Genomic DNA, 12,366 nt, shown 5'->3' with positions numbered 1-12,366 from the left:
GAAAGTTCGACTACACAACCGCGTTGTGAAACACTTCCTCTTACGGTCTACGAGGGTACATGGAAAAACTCTTCCCCTCGTTGTTATGCATCTCCATGGATAGATCATTCCGTGTGCGTAGAATTTTTTTGTTTTCCATGCAACAATTCCCAACAAGGGCATTAAGAACAACATACATATATTTGACAAAAGAACAACAACCAATCAACCATATACCTAGAATCAAGGATGGAAGCAATGGATATATACGTGTTCATCTTTTTAGGATCACCCCAATACTTCTCATACTTCGCTTTCATCTTGATAGCCATGCATTTAAATATTTCATCATCACCACATATCACATGATCACCCCATTCACCCAACATAAAGTTAACATCAACAATCTCTTCCAAGAAGGTGTTGGCTGTAACATACTTGGTGCCAGAAGTGTTGGAGGAATTTTTGAACTCACGAATATATACCCAATCACTTTGAGTTGGAGGACCCCGCTGGTCAAGAGTGCCGGGCTTAGGTTCTCGACCAGTTTTTTCTAACTCGGTCTTGTAGTTGGCATCATGAAGTGCATATTGCTCAAATGCCCTCTCAAATTTCTCAACATTATCTAGCATTACAAATGTATAGTTCCATCTAGTAGCCACATCAGCATTAATCAAACCTTTACTCGCCACCTTGTTGAGTTGGACACACTTCTTAAATACATCTGATCTAGTTGCGAAGGCTCTAACAAACTTGATAGCATTGTGAATTCTATTTACAAGATGGCACATTATCTTTAGCCCATCTTGGACCACAAGATTAACAATGTGAGCCACACACACATGTGAAGATATTGACTTCTTGCATGTGTACAACCCCTATTAGTCAAAGATCTTCATGTAGGCTAAACAAGTGTCATTAGAACTCGCATTATCTACGGTAATAGTGCACACTCATTCAATGCCCCACTCAATCAGTATTTTTCTAACGCTTTCCCAATATCGTCCCCTTTGTGTCCATCTACCAAGACAAAGCTAATATATTTTTTCTAAGCTTCCACCCAGAATCAATGAAATGTGCAGTAAGAACCATGTAGCTTTGTTGTCTTTTTTATGTCCGTGTATCAGTGACGAGGCAAAGAGTTTGATGTGAATCAATGAAATATTTTCGAAGCATAGCTTTCTTAGCTTCATAAAGAGCAATGATTTCTCTATACATGGTTGTCCTAGATGGTACATTGAACCTAGGGCAAGCTTTAGACATGAAGAACCTAAAATCTTCTTTCTCTACAAATATGAATGGAAGCTCATCTATCACTATCATGCGAGCAAATGCTTCTCTAACTTCTTTCTCAATGTATTGCCAAGGAACCACAAAATTACCATCAGCACAAACTTGGAAGGTAAGCTCGGTATGATTTCTTCCAATGCTGGCAGGATTCTTTTTGCAAATCTTCAAATGGTTCACTAAAGAAGAAGTACCTGCCGATGTGGATTTGCAACCCAATACAACACTACAATAGTTGCAGTTAGCATGATCCGGATCATCGTTCTGAATTGTGAAGTGTGTCCATGTCTTTGACCTCTTGTTCCTTTTCTTGCTAACACTGTCAGGGGTAACATCAGGTTCTGTTTCTCGTAAGGAACGTTGACCGGCAGCATAACCAGCACTAAGGTTGACACACTCGGGCATCTAAAAAAATAAGTCAAGTAGTTTCCATTCAGATCGGTGACTAATAGCATAATCAACACTGGAAAATAAAGAGTTTACTGCAAAACTAAATAGGAAACACCTATGTGTGTGTTCGCAATTACCAGATAAATTTCTTCTGCAATTCATCACACAATTATTCTAGCATGAGATCTGGGAGATGCTACTGCAAGTCATCACATCGATCTATGTGTGTGTTTGGCTGTTTGCTACTGAACTACCATTCTATTTCTACCAGAGTGAATCAAAGATCAAAAAACAAAGTTGGTTACCATCCAGCGTCGGGGCTCGTGTCTTGCTTCGTGGAGGCGTGCGTCGACGTGTGCGACGGAGAGAGGAGGTTAGCGATGCGGGTGCGCGTGATGAACGGTGGAGGGCGGAGGTCAGTGATGCCGATGTGCTTGACGGAGGACGGAGGGTGGACGTCAATGCCTGAACGAAGCTTCGCCTACTGGGGGAGCGGATGGATGCGCCGGACGGCCAGAGTGTGACCTAGCTAGGGCGTCGCAGCCATCCTCTTCTCTCTGCCTCTCTCCTCTGCCACTCTGCGTGTGCGTGCGTGAAGCCGTGAATTGCTAGGGTTGAAGACTTGAAGGAATAAGGGAGGTGAATCCTATTTGGCGCTTATGCGCCCATTTGCAAACGGGCGCCTGCAGGGTGCGGCTAGTTGGGCCCGGCCCAACTTCCCGTTTCTTTCTAGGAAAAAAAAGATAAAAAAGGTTGCACGCAGCCGGAGTTGAACTCGCGAATTCTTCCTAAACCTCCAACAACAGCAACCACTAAGCCATCTACGAACCACTGATTCATAACTTGTTTTCCTTTTCTTTGTTCTCTACAGTCGCAGGAGGGTTTTCTCTTAGTTTGTTGTCATTTCGGGGGCGATTTTCATTTTGGTTTTCTTTTTTTTGTTCTTTTCTAAATGTGTCTAAGTTGATGATTTTCCATTTTTGCGTTTTTTATAAAACAATCGATGACCTTTTTTCTAATTTAATGAACTTTTTTTTTCTAAATTGATGAACATTGTTCAAATTCGATGTACTTTTTTTAGGTTTGATGAACTCTTTTTATAATTCGATGAACACTTTTTCAAATTCGATGAATTTTTTTTAAAGTTTGATGAACTTTTTTCAAAATCGATGAACTTTTTTCTAATTCTATGAACTTTTTTTCGAAATTGATGAACTTTTTCTCAAAATCATTGAACTTTTTCGGATTACAAGATTTTTGTTTCAAATTCGATGAACTTTTCTCAAAATCATTGAACTTTTTTCGGATTACAAGATTTTTGTTTCAAATTCGATGAACTTTTTTCAGATTACATGAACTTTTTCAAGTTCGATGAACTTTTTCTGAATTCAAATGAACTTTTTTTCGAATTTGATGATTTTTTTCAAATTCGATGAACTTTTTTCAAAATTGTTGAACTTTTTTCAAATTCAGTGAACCTTTTTCAAATCGATGAACTTTTGTTTCAAATTTGATAATTTTTCAAAATCTGGGAAGTTTCAAATTTGATGAACTGTTTTGCAAAATGGATGATTTTTTTAAATCGATGAACTTTTTCAGGTTTGTGAACTTTTCTTATAAAAGGATGAACTTTTTTTAAATCACGATCTTTTTCTCAAACAATTCAAAAAAATTAAGTGATGGAATAGATTTCTGCAATGAAATAGCGCTGCGTCCTATGTTATTAAGCCTTTGCCTCTGTAACTAATTATAGAAGGCAAGTAGCTTGTGTGGCTTGTGGTACCTGTGCGCGAACTCGACGAGGTGAGTTCGAAACCTGCAAATAGCAATATTTTTTGCGTTTTCTTTTTCGAGCTTTTGCGTTCGCGAGTCTTCGCGTTTCATGGGCCGGCCCAACGCGTGGCGCTGCAGGCGCCAGGAACGCGAACGGGCGCCTGCAGCGCCGTATAGGAGCTCCCAATAGGGGAAGGCCCGTGCGTGCGTGAGGTTACTGGGCCTGGGAATTGTCGATGTTGATGGGCCTTTCGGTTTTGTTCGATTTAACCAAATTATTTTGGTTTTAAACCGAAAAAACCGAATTGAATATGGTTTCCTATTTTGCAAACTGAAACCAGAACCAGAACCTAAAAAACCTAAATTTCGGTTCGGTTAGGTTTTTCGATTACGCTTTTGGTTTTCTGTTCGGTTTTGCACAGGGTGAGCTATTCCGGACAACCTTTTGACCCTGTGTGAATGTAAATAATTTTTATGCTAAACTTTTATATTTATTTAAATTAATTGTGTGCTATCATAGTTTTGTAACAGAAAAACATAATATATTTTTAGTGAGCATAATTTTCTGTTACTTATTTATCATAGTTAACCACATAATAATGTTGCTAAATATTGTTATTCTCTGAATTGCTCCAGAACTGACATGTATGTCAATCAAAAAAAAATCTCTTAAATTTAAATTGTACAGCTTGAGAAAATTATTTTTGGACACTTCATAAATTATATGTTTTAAATTGTATGTGTGTGTTCATATTTTTTCTAGTATCATTAAATATTATGTTAGAGATTTCCAATATCATACACACTAACAAATATCTTAATAATAGTGTATAGTGTATCACTAGGTAAGCATATCTATAGTTACTTCTACTGTATGGCAAATGTTATTGCTACTTGGGTTCAGTAATAATTGAAAAATATGTACATCTCCCACAAAGACCAACGACCCATCCCGAAGAGAAGTTCACTGACGGGGATGTCTCGAGAAGAAATTCCAAAATTGGTAGCCTCCCAAATCAAACAATTATTTTACTTGTATTCACTGTATATCCCGATGTTACCTACCACACCTCCAAAAAAAAGCCTTTTGCAAGTCATTTAGCCTGAACATCATATAACATCGTTCGAATAAATCTTGTTGTGCATGTCTGCGAGATTTAGAGGTCATAAGGGAGGATAAATATTTCATTATTTAACCGAAGTCTCGATAAAATCTACTACTCCATCCGATCCATATTGATTGTCCCAGCTTTAGTACAACTAGATGATACCCCGCACGTTGTTGCGGGAATATTTTTCAACATATTTCAATGTGATTCGTTGTATGAAACATGAATATTTTGAAGTAATAATGTAAAAAACTAAAATTAAAAATACATAATTTGTTATGTTCGATTATTATATAGTTGTAAAAATGTTTATTAAATATAAATAGCATATAAGAAAATTCTTATGTATGTTTGCATGTTGAGATAAGTCTTTTTTTCCCATGCATGACATGCTTGCATGTTAAGAGACTTATGATAGTGGGGGTGGGCATTTTCTCATGCATGTTGTGTGATGATGTCGCATGCTTGCATGTTGAGAGAAATTGTTAATGGGGGCTAGCTATTTAGATATAGAAGATTTATAGTAATAAATATTACTAGCAGTTTTTTTGCAAAAATAAATATTTACTAGCTATTGTTTTGTTTGAAATTATTCAAAGTTCTTGTTTTATCCTAAGTCTTCTCTTATTTTTGCTAATACATATAGAGGATTATTTCTTATTTTGAATCGGAGTAGATTTGAGAAAGCATTTATTTCCTTGCTCAAAATCACTAGCAAGTTTGCTTCGCCCATGTTTCGATGCCCTCCTTCTATAAAAAGCACCTCGTTTCAATCCAAATAATACCAGCAAATGTTAATACATTTACTTTCATCCGCGACACTAAGACGTTCATGTGCCGCCTGTAATTGTCTTCAAGTTTCTCCTCCACTTAGTAGCGAACAACACTCATTATAGGCGGGTCGGCGAAAGGGCCGTGGAGCCACCAGTCGGCGATGTACCCGTTGGTGGCCTCCGTGTAGTGAACCCCATCCCAGTTGACGAACGCCGACGGGTTATCGCATGCGGTCGCCCCCGGCATGCCGCAGATGGCGCTGCCGTTCCAGTTGTAAGTGCCGCCGGCTCCGCAGCAAGCCCGGAGAGCGTCCGCCTCGGCCACCCCTGCAGCAAAATTCCCAGGCAGCTCAGTGGCTGGCCGCGCCGCAGCAAGCAAAGGTCAAGACACACGAGCGCAACCAAAGAAAGACTTGTTACCGTAATGGCTGGGGTTGCGGAGGATCATGATGATGGGGCTGTAGAAGTCGGCGAGGATGATGGTGGCACGGGGGTACCTGCCCCTGAGAGAGACGATTGCAACGCGGAGCCGGGAGTTGTGGTGCGTGGCCACGCGGTTGACGTCGATGAGGCAGCCCATGTCGTCGTACTCCGTCGTGTTGAGGCCGGAGCGGCTCGTCAGCATGGTGGGTGAGCACCCCAGCGGCGGGTTCCCCGGCACGACCACGTACACCGCGCCTCCCTTGATGAGCCCCTGTGGTGCCAAGGTGGACGAACACACTAGTTTAGGCACGCTTTTTATTCAGACTAACTAATAGGGCACAACACCGGTTCAATTGTAAAATTCAGTGCTGATCAGTACGGAGCCTGAATGCATTACAAGTTATTGAAACAGGAAGAAAGTCTGTCAGCATGGATATAGAAGATTTTCATCAGGGTGCAGTCCTTACCAGTCCAGAGGTAAGAGCGGGTTTCAATCTAAGCCGTCAATCTAGACCTCTAGTAAGGATAGTAACAGTTTTTTTTTTTTTGCGGGGAAATGATAGCAACAGTTAATCAAGGTACACACCTCAAAGAGAAATATTAGGTGGGTGTATCCTTCCATACAACCATATCCAACAGTCTGCAATCGAATTTCGTGGATGTACCAATCTTGCACAAAGTTAGTTCAGTAGTTGCAATACATAATTGATTTTCTTAAGTGTGAGATATGTATTCTAGACTACATTTAAACTACACAATCTGAAGTGTGTAGCATGCTGTGGCGTGGCACTAGATTCAAGCTACAATGTCCATTTTCGATCCCTTGACTATTATTTAAATCCAGTTTTAACGTTAAAACTCTAAAACCCAACAAACTTTACACAAGGCTTTTAAAATTGGATATATTTGGTCTCTCACCTATCTGAAAAGGGTTTGGTGGATGATGTGGTGCTTGTTTCGTTTTCGCGCATGTAACCCATTCAGAACAAATAATAAGTAATTGGAAATCAAGAAAGGGAAAATTGATTTGAAATTAGGAATACCTTGGAAGAAAACTAGAATTTTAAGACAAATTATGCGAAATTTCCCAATTTTAAAATAAAACATTAGAAAAAGAAAAGAAAAAATTAAAAATTTGAGGAACATTAATTGACAATCATGAAATATGGTGAATGCTCATGCAGTATTTCTGACTGTTTCTACAATACTTCCGATTTTCCTACTTCTTTTTAAAATACATAGTCTTCTCGTGTTTTCCTAGACTTAGATCGTATTTTTCTGGTTCAAAAAACACATACAGGTATATATTTTCTCTAAGAATCAGTATTTTGTCATAAATCTTCACATTCTTCCAAACATGATTTATTCTATATTTTTTGTATTTATTATTTTTATTTGTGTTGACTGGGTTGCCACGTGGGCAAAACAACCACTGCGTCATCGAACAAATTTCTTTTAGTGGAGTAAAGGAATAAACATATCTTGTGTTGAAATTAAGGTTATTTTTTCGGCTTTAAAGTTTAGGAACCAAATTTAAACTTGCCCAAGGTCCAAGGACCAAAATCTACTTTTTCCTTCTAGAAAAAGGATTTCGAGATAATTGTGTCACATTTAACTCTGAAACTATATTCCATTTTAAACAATAATCCTTTGAATGTATATGTTAAATCCATATTTTATTTCAAACACTAAATCATGAACCTTTTTTCTTATCGAGCATACGTGTACCCTATTGTGTTTATGCCAATCTTGTGCGAAGGATAACAACAATTCTAATTAGTTCCCTGCCTTGGAAAAATCAATTGGCCCAGTTGACTACTTCTAACTGATGGTGAGGTGTGCGTCCCTCAAAAAAATAAGTTATAGCTCTGAGATGTGATGTGCAAAGATAATATAGGTCATAGTCAACCCTTACCTAATAAGAGGTTAGAGATCATCCCGGGGTGTGCATCTCGAGATAAAGAAACTAATTTGAGATGTGATGTGCAAAGACAATATGAACCTTCTGAAGGTCAAAGTCAATTATTGCCTTCTAAGAGGTTAGAGATCACCCTACTAGTCAGATCATATAGTAAACAAACGGCTCTCAGAAAATCTGGTGTTGTGCAAAGCAAAAATGGCAATAGTATGCTGGTCACTCAAATATACCTCCACGGCCGTGGCAATGTTTTGGACAACTGTAGGTACATGCGACATCACTTCGTCTTCAGTCTTGCCGGCAAACCACAGGAAGTTGTAGTCGTTCACTCCAAACTCCCCGACGAAGAAGAGGGCCTTGCTGAAGCAACCTCCGCACCCTGTATTAACAAGTTGCTCAGCAATTTGACTTGTACGTAGACAGTAAGTACAGTCCATAATACTCCCTCCGTCCCACAATATAAAAACGTTTTTCACACTAGTGTAGAGCGAGTCGCTGACCTGAGATCTCGGTCTTGTTGCAAATTGCTGGCCTGAGTTGCTCGAACCAACCCAGCTGCACGCTCAGGGAATTGTTCAGAAGCTTAAACTGAACTATGTTGTTCCTCTCGAAGTAGTCGACGTCGATCGCCGGTGCGCCGCCGACCGCGAAGTTTACGCCTTTGGAGGCGTCGTAGTTGTTCAGCAGGGAGGGTCCAAGAAGGGGGAGGCCAAACTCTTGAGCTACATTACAACCATTGGGAAACAGAATCAAAATCGAGCGTGCTCTCAAACTTCAATGAATTCATTCAATGCTTTAAGAGCCAAATCATTATCAAGACGATAAGTTAAGGAAGTGAATGCGGTGGATCAGATGGCTCAACAACTTACCGATGAAATCGATGGTGTTTCTGCCGTCGCTGAGGCGGCCTGTGGGGTGGCCAAAGAAGGTCATGCCATAAGGAAGCCTGTCATGCCAGGAAGGAAAAGGCGGATCCAACGCAGCCGCCATGATCACAAAGTTGCCGGCGTCGATGTAGGAGTCCCCGAGGGAATACATGGCGGTGAAGAAGCCTGAGTCGGAGCTCGCGCCATGGATGCAGGAGAGGAAGAGAATGGAGAAGGCAAGAATGAGCTTCATGGTGGCTAGGCTAGAGCTTGCAATGGTGGCGAATCAAAGCCACACGAGGACTAGTTATAATGGACGCTGCCCAGCTGCTATGCCAGAAGAAGAAGAAGGAAGCGAGCTGTGCATCTTGTCAACGAATGGCAGCTTGCTTCCAGCGCATAAAAAAACAATTGGTAGCATTACTTCAAAAGACATTTAAGTGCACTTGCTTGACCTCCACTGGCAGGTCTCAGGGATTAAGAGTAGAGGAGAGATTCTTTGGCATCAATGCTTATATAACAAAAAAATGTTTGATCGTGCCAACTTGATTGCCCAGAGCCAGGATATTTCAATTGCTAACTATAATCAGTTTTAGTTGAGACTTCGCGTGTGGTTTAAGTGAGTGGTCACCCAGTAATCTTGGCGTTGTGGGACCGAGTGAGATTTGGCAGAGCAATTCCTACTTCTTTAAGACAAGCTTCACTTAGTGGTCACCCTGTCTAACGCTGCCTGTATGCCCAGAGGATGCGTGGTCAATCTCAAGGTTCAGCCACACAAGGGGCTGGCCTAACTGTTGAGATGCAGTTCAGCGCAAGCTGCAGTTTCACAGAGCCTACGGAATTCACAACACCATGGATAAAGAAAAAGGTTGCAAAAATGGAGAACATGCGGATTCAGAAAAGGCACAACATCCATGATAACCAAACTTAACCATGTCATCACATCAGTCGTCTCTCGTCGGCTAATATCAGGGGCTGATAACAACAGTAAAACAAAATACTTGTAGCATATGTTGCTCCAAAATTCCATGCTTATGTCTGATATAGAAGCTGCCCCGATACTGATGCCGAAGTCCGTACACAGGTTTGATAGCCTTAAAAGATGGTACTGGACTATTTACCACTCAACCTATGGACCGAAAGTCCTTAAACTGACCAGTTACAGATACTAGCCTTCTCCGGCGGTCACTCAGGGTTTTCGGCCACCTTTTGCTTCTTCGAGTGCTCCTTGTTTTTCTTGGCGTCACGGCGCTCCCGCTTCAGACCCTTTATGTTGCTTGTTACGGTCAATTTTGAAACCTTTCAGACAAAAAACCATGAATCAGATTAGTATGAAGATTGGTTAAATTCAAACTTCAACTGCTGTTGAAACAAATTAGGCACAAACCTCCTGGTCTGGAATGTAGATCCTGCCCTGCTTGCCTTCAACTGGATTATTCGTGACATTTTTCACCTGCAAACATGTTAATGTAGTTGTGAATACATACTGACATACAGGTTCTCGGTGAGAAATTAGGACAGAAAATATGGTTGTTTAGGGCTAATGGCACCAGTTAGCAACCAAACCATCAAGATAACAAAGCCTGATGAGCAAAAGACAGTTGTTCCATTGGAATTACCTTCTTAGCATGACCAGGAGCCTTCATAGCTTCTTTCTGTAAACTTTCCGCTGCTTGTCGGTGCCGCCTAAGTACCAGGTCCATTGAAGGCCCAACTTCAACAAGCTCCATTCTAGGAATAGATGTGCCTGACCTTTTTAGACGGAGAGCGCAGTGCATCATGTAGACGGTAGTAGGAGAAATTGCTGTGCACACGAATATCCGATCTACACCAGCAAGGTTCAGATTCTCTACCACCTGTAGCAAAAATAAACTAATTAAGCTCAAGAATTATCCATATATATCCTACATGCCAACTTATCTATAAAGATGCACACCTCTCCTTTGAAATGATCAAGCAGCATTTCCTTCAAATGCTTCAGTCCTTCAACACTCTCAAAGTGCTCCCCAATGAAAGCAAAGAAAGGCTTTGTCCCAAGTTTAGGTGCCAGCTTTTTATCATATGCATATGATTCTATGGATTTGTAGTTCTCAACTCCTACTTCAACAAGGTCATATATGTGGTGATCGTAAGTCCTTCCGAAAACAAGATTGTTGGGCCTCTTCTTTGAATGAGAACCATACTGCAAACACGTATGTAGTTACAGTTAAAAATAATGGAAAATAATACTCAGAATGCTTAGTATGCAAAAGAAAATGAAAAAAATAACATTATAACAGACAGGGAAACAGTTTCAGATAGGTTCCATACTGGTGCTTAGAAAGTCACTATCTAGCACATGATTACATAATTTTACTTCCGAGAAAATCATCAATTTGATATTTATTTTCTCAAGTGAATAACAATTCCCCATTCCCACAAACAACATAACAAATCAAGGCAGCATAATACGACTTACCACTAAGAGGCTGCAGTCAGATTTAAGGGAGAAGAACTCCAGGGAAGTTTCACCCCCGCTCTCAAATGGCCTGATGCTGTCGTTCTTCTTGGTGTACTTGACAGCATGATCACGCTTCAGGTGGAAAAGATCTGCCAGCACAGAGTTCAAAACTGCGCTAGTCTTTGTGCCATGGAGAATAAGCATCTTCTTGCCATTCTCAACCTGGATCAAGCAGTAGAACATGTGGTTAAGCAACTAAATTAAGATTTACATGTTGTTATCTGTACAAAGCATAGAACATGTGCCAGAAAATGGTCATTCCTTTTGTGTGTAACTCAGGTTCCTATAAAAAAAATACGGTGTTGCAACACACTACTCTGAAACTTTTATTTGGAAAATTGCTGGAAGATGCCAGTCTATGGTTGGCCACGGTCACAAAGACAATAACAATCAAACAGCAGTACTATCTAAGTAATACTTCGTTGTACCTATCTAAATCACAATAATGATTTTGTGGTCATTGTATGGTTCTGTAATTGCAATAAGTAAACGGGGACGGACTTCTTCTGGCACTGTAGGCTGAAGGCAGATTTGCAACAGCTGAAGAAAGGATGGAAGAGAAGAGAAGCTTACGAGCTTGGGCGCGTGCTTGAGGAGCTCGCGCTTGGCGCGCATGCTCTTGGGAACCCTGATCGCCATCTTGCTCATCTTGCTCAAGCAGCGCGGGAAAGGAGGCCTCTGGCGAAGGGTTTACACCTCTGTCTAAGCTTGGAAAGCGCCTATTCGCTGCTCAAACAAAAATCACAGGTCAGCGCGAGGAAGATGACAGGAGAAGGGCGGAAAAATCGACCAGCGCAAAAATCGCTGCGCCCAGCAGCATCCCTGGCGAATCCGTACGCCGCAGCCGGACGCGCGTCCTAGCGCTGGCGCCGCGCGGCACACGAGATGGGGGAGAAGAGGGAGGAGAGAGGCTGGGGAAAGAGGGGGGGTAGGGGGCTGACCTCTGCCGCCGCCGTGTGCCCTCGTTCGACCGCCGCCGCCGGGTGCGAGAGACGAAGGGAGAGAGCGCTAGGTCTTTCGTTCGTGAGGGTTTTCAGGGGTGGTTTAGGGAGAGCGGCGCGAGCGACCCATACAGTGATACAGGTGATGTTCTTGTGCAGCGGGCCAGCGGGCCAGCGGGCCACTTCACGGTCTTGGGCCGTATCCTCAAAAATAAAAAAATGCGCTACCAAATTCTCACAGTTCCCTCCAAGAAAAAAAACAGTTACTCACTTGTCCAAAAAAAATAAACAAGCAGTTGCTCCCTCCATCCATTTACAGGGCCTGACTTTTATCTCTCGCGTTAAGGCAGGAGTACAAAACGGAGACAGAATTTTAGAGCAGGATTTAGCCAACCCAAAATTATGAC

General features: G+C 41.3%; 2 protein-coding genes across 2 annotated transcripts; both read right to left on the bottom strand.

The window, feature by feature from the left end:
• Window positions 1–5,238: 5,238 nt before the first annotated feature.
• Window positions 5,239–8,883, bottom strand: LOC119301571 (GDSL esterase/lipase At5g45910-like). Its single transcript, XM_037578565.1, has 5 exons — window positions 8,522–8,883; window positions 8,153–8,374; window positions 7,883–8,031; window positions 5,732–6,005; window positions 5,239–5,638 (listed from the first exon to the last, which is right to left on the bottom strand). The coding sequence occupies exons 1-5, from the start codon at window positions 8,769–8,771 to the stop codon at window positions 5,409–5,411; spliced, it is 1,125 nt and encodes a 374-aa protein (XP_037434462.1). The 5' UTR covers window positions 8,772–8,883; the 3' UTR covers window positions 5,239–5,408.
• Window positions 8,884–9,414: 531 nt separating this feature from the next.
• LOC119301570 (ribosome production factor 2 homolog) lies at window positions 9,415–12,077 on the bottom strand. Its single transcript, XM_037578564.1, has 7 exons — window positions 11,960–12,077; window positions 11,592–11,744; window positions 10,977–11,180; window positions 10,455–10,700; window positions 10,138–10,374; window positions 9,906–9,971; window positions 9,415–9,817 (listed from the first exon to the last, which is right to left on the bottom strand). Exons 2-7 carry the CDS (start codon window positions 11,664–11,666, stop codon window positions 9,704–9,706), a joined length of 942 nt encoding a protein of 313 aa, XP_037434461.1. The 5' UTR covers window positions 11,667–11,744; window positions 11,960–12,077; the 3' UTR covers window positions 9,415–9,703.
• Between the last annotated feature and the right edge of the window lie 289 nt (window positions 12,078–12,366).

Source organism: Triticum dicoccoides, chromosome 5A (assembly GCF_002162155.2).
Source record: "Triticum dicoccoides isolate Atlit2015 ecotype Zavitan chromosome 5A, WEW_v2.0, whole genome shotgun sequence".
Lineage (NCBI taxonomy): Eukaryota > Viridiplantae > Streptophyta > Magnoliopsida > Poales > Poaceae > Triticum > Triticum dicoccoides.
Note: the sequence above shows the minus strand (reverse complement) of the source record. Positions and strands in the feature narration are given on the sequence as shown.

Excerpts from the sequence above, each read along its gene's own strand:
- LOC119301570 (XM_037578564.1), bottom strand. The coding sequence starts at position 11,666 with ATGAGCAAGATGGCGATCAGGGTTCCCAAGAGCATGCGCGCCAAGCGC. Across the intron at positions 10,701-10,976 it reads CTGACTGCAGCCTCTTAGTG|TATGGTTCTCATTCAAAGAA; the intron begins GTAAGTCGTATT and ends ACGTGTTTGCAG. Across the intron at positions 9,972-10,137 it reads CTCCTGGTCATGCTAAGAAG|GTGAAAAATGTCACGAATAA; the intron begins GTAATTCCAATG and ends ACATGTTTGCAG.
- LOC119301571 (XM_037578565.1), bottom strand. The coding sequence starts at position 8,771 with ATGAAGCTCATTCTTGCCTTCTCCATTCTCTTCCTCTCCTGCATCCAT. Across the intron at positions 8,375-8,521 it reads AAACACCATCGATTTCATCG|CTCAAGAGTTTGGCCTCCCC; the intron begins GTAAGTTGTTGA and ends GTTGTAATGTAG. Across the intron at positions 5,639-5,731 it reads CCGCAACCCCAGCCATTACG|GGGTGGCCGAGGCGGACGCT; the intron begins GTAACAAGTCTT and ends ATTTTGCTGCAG.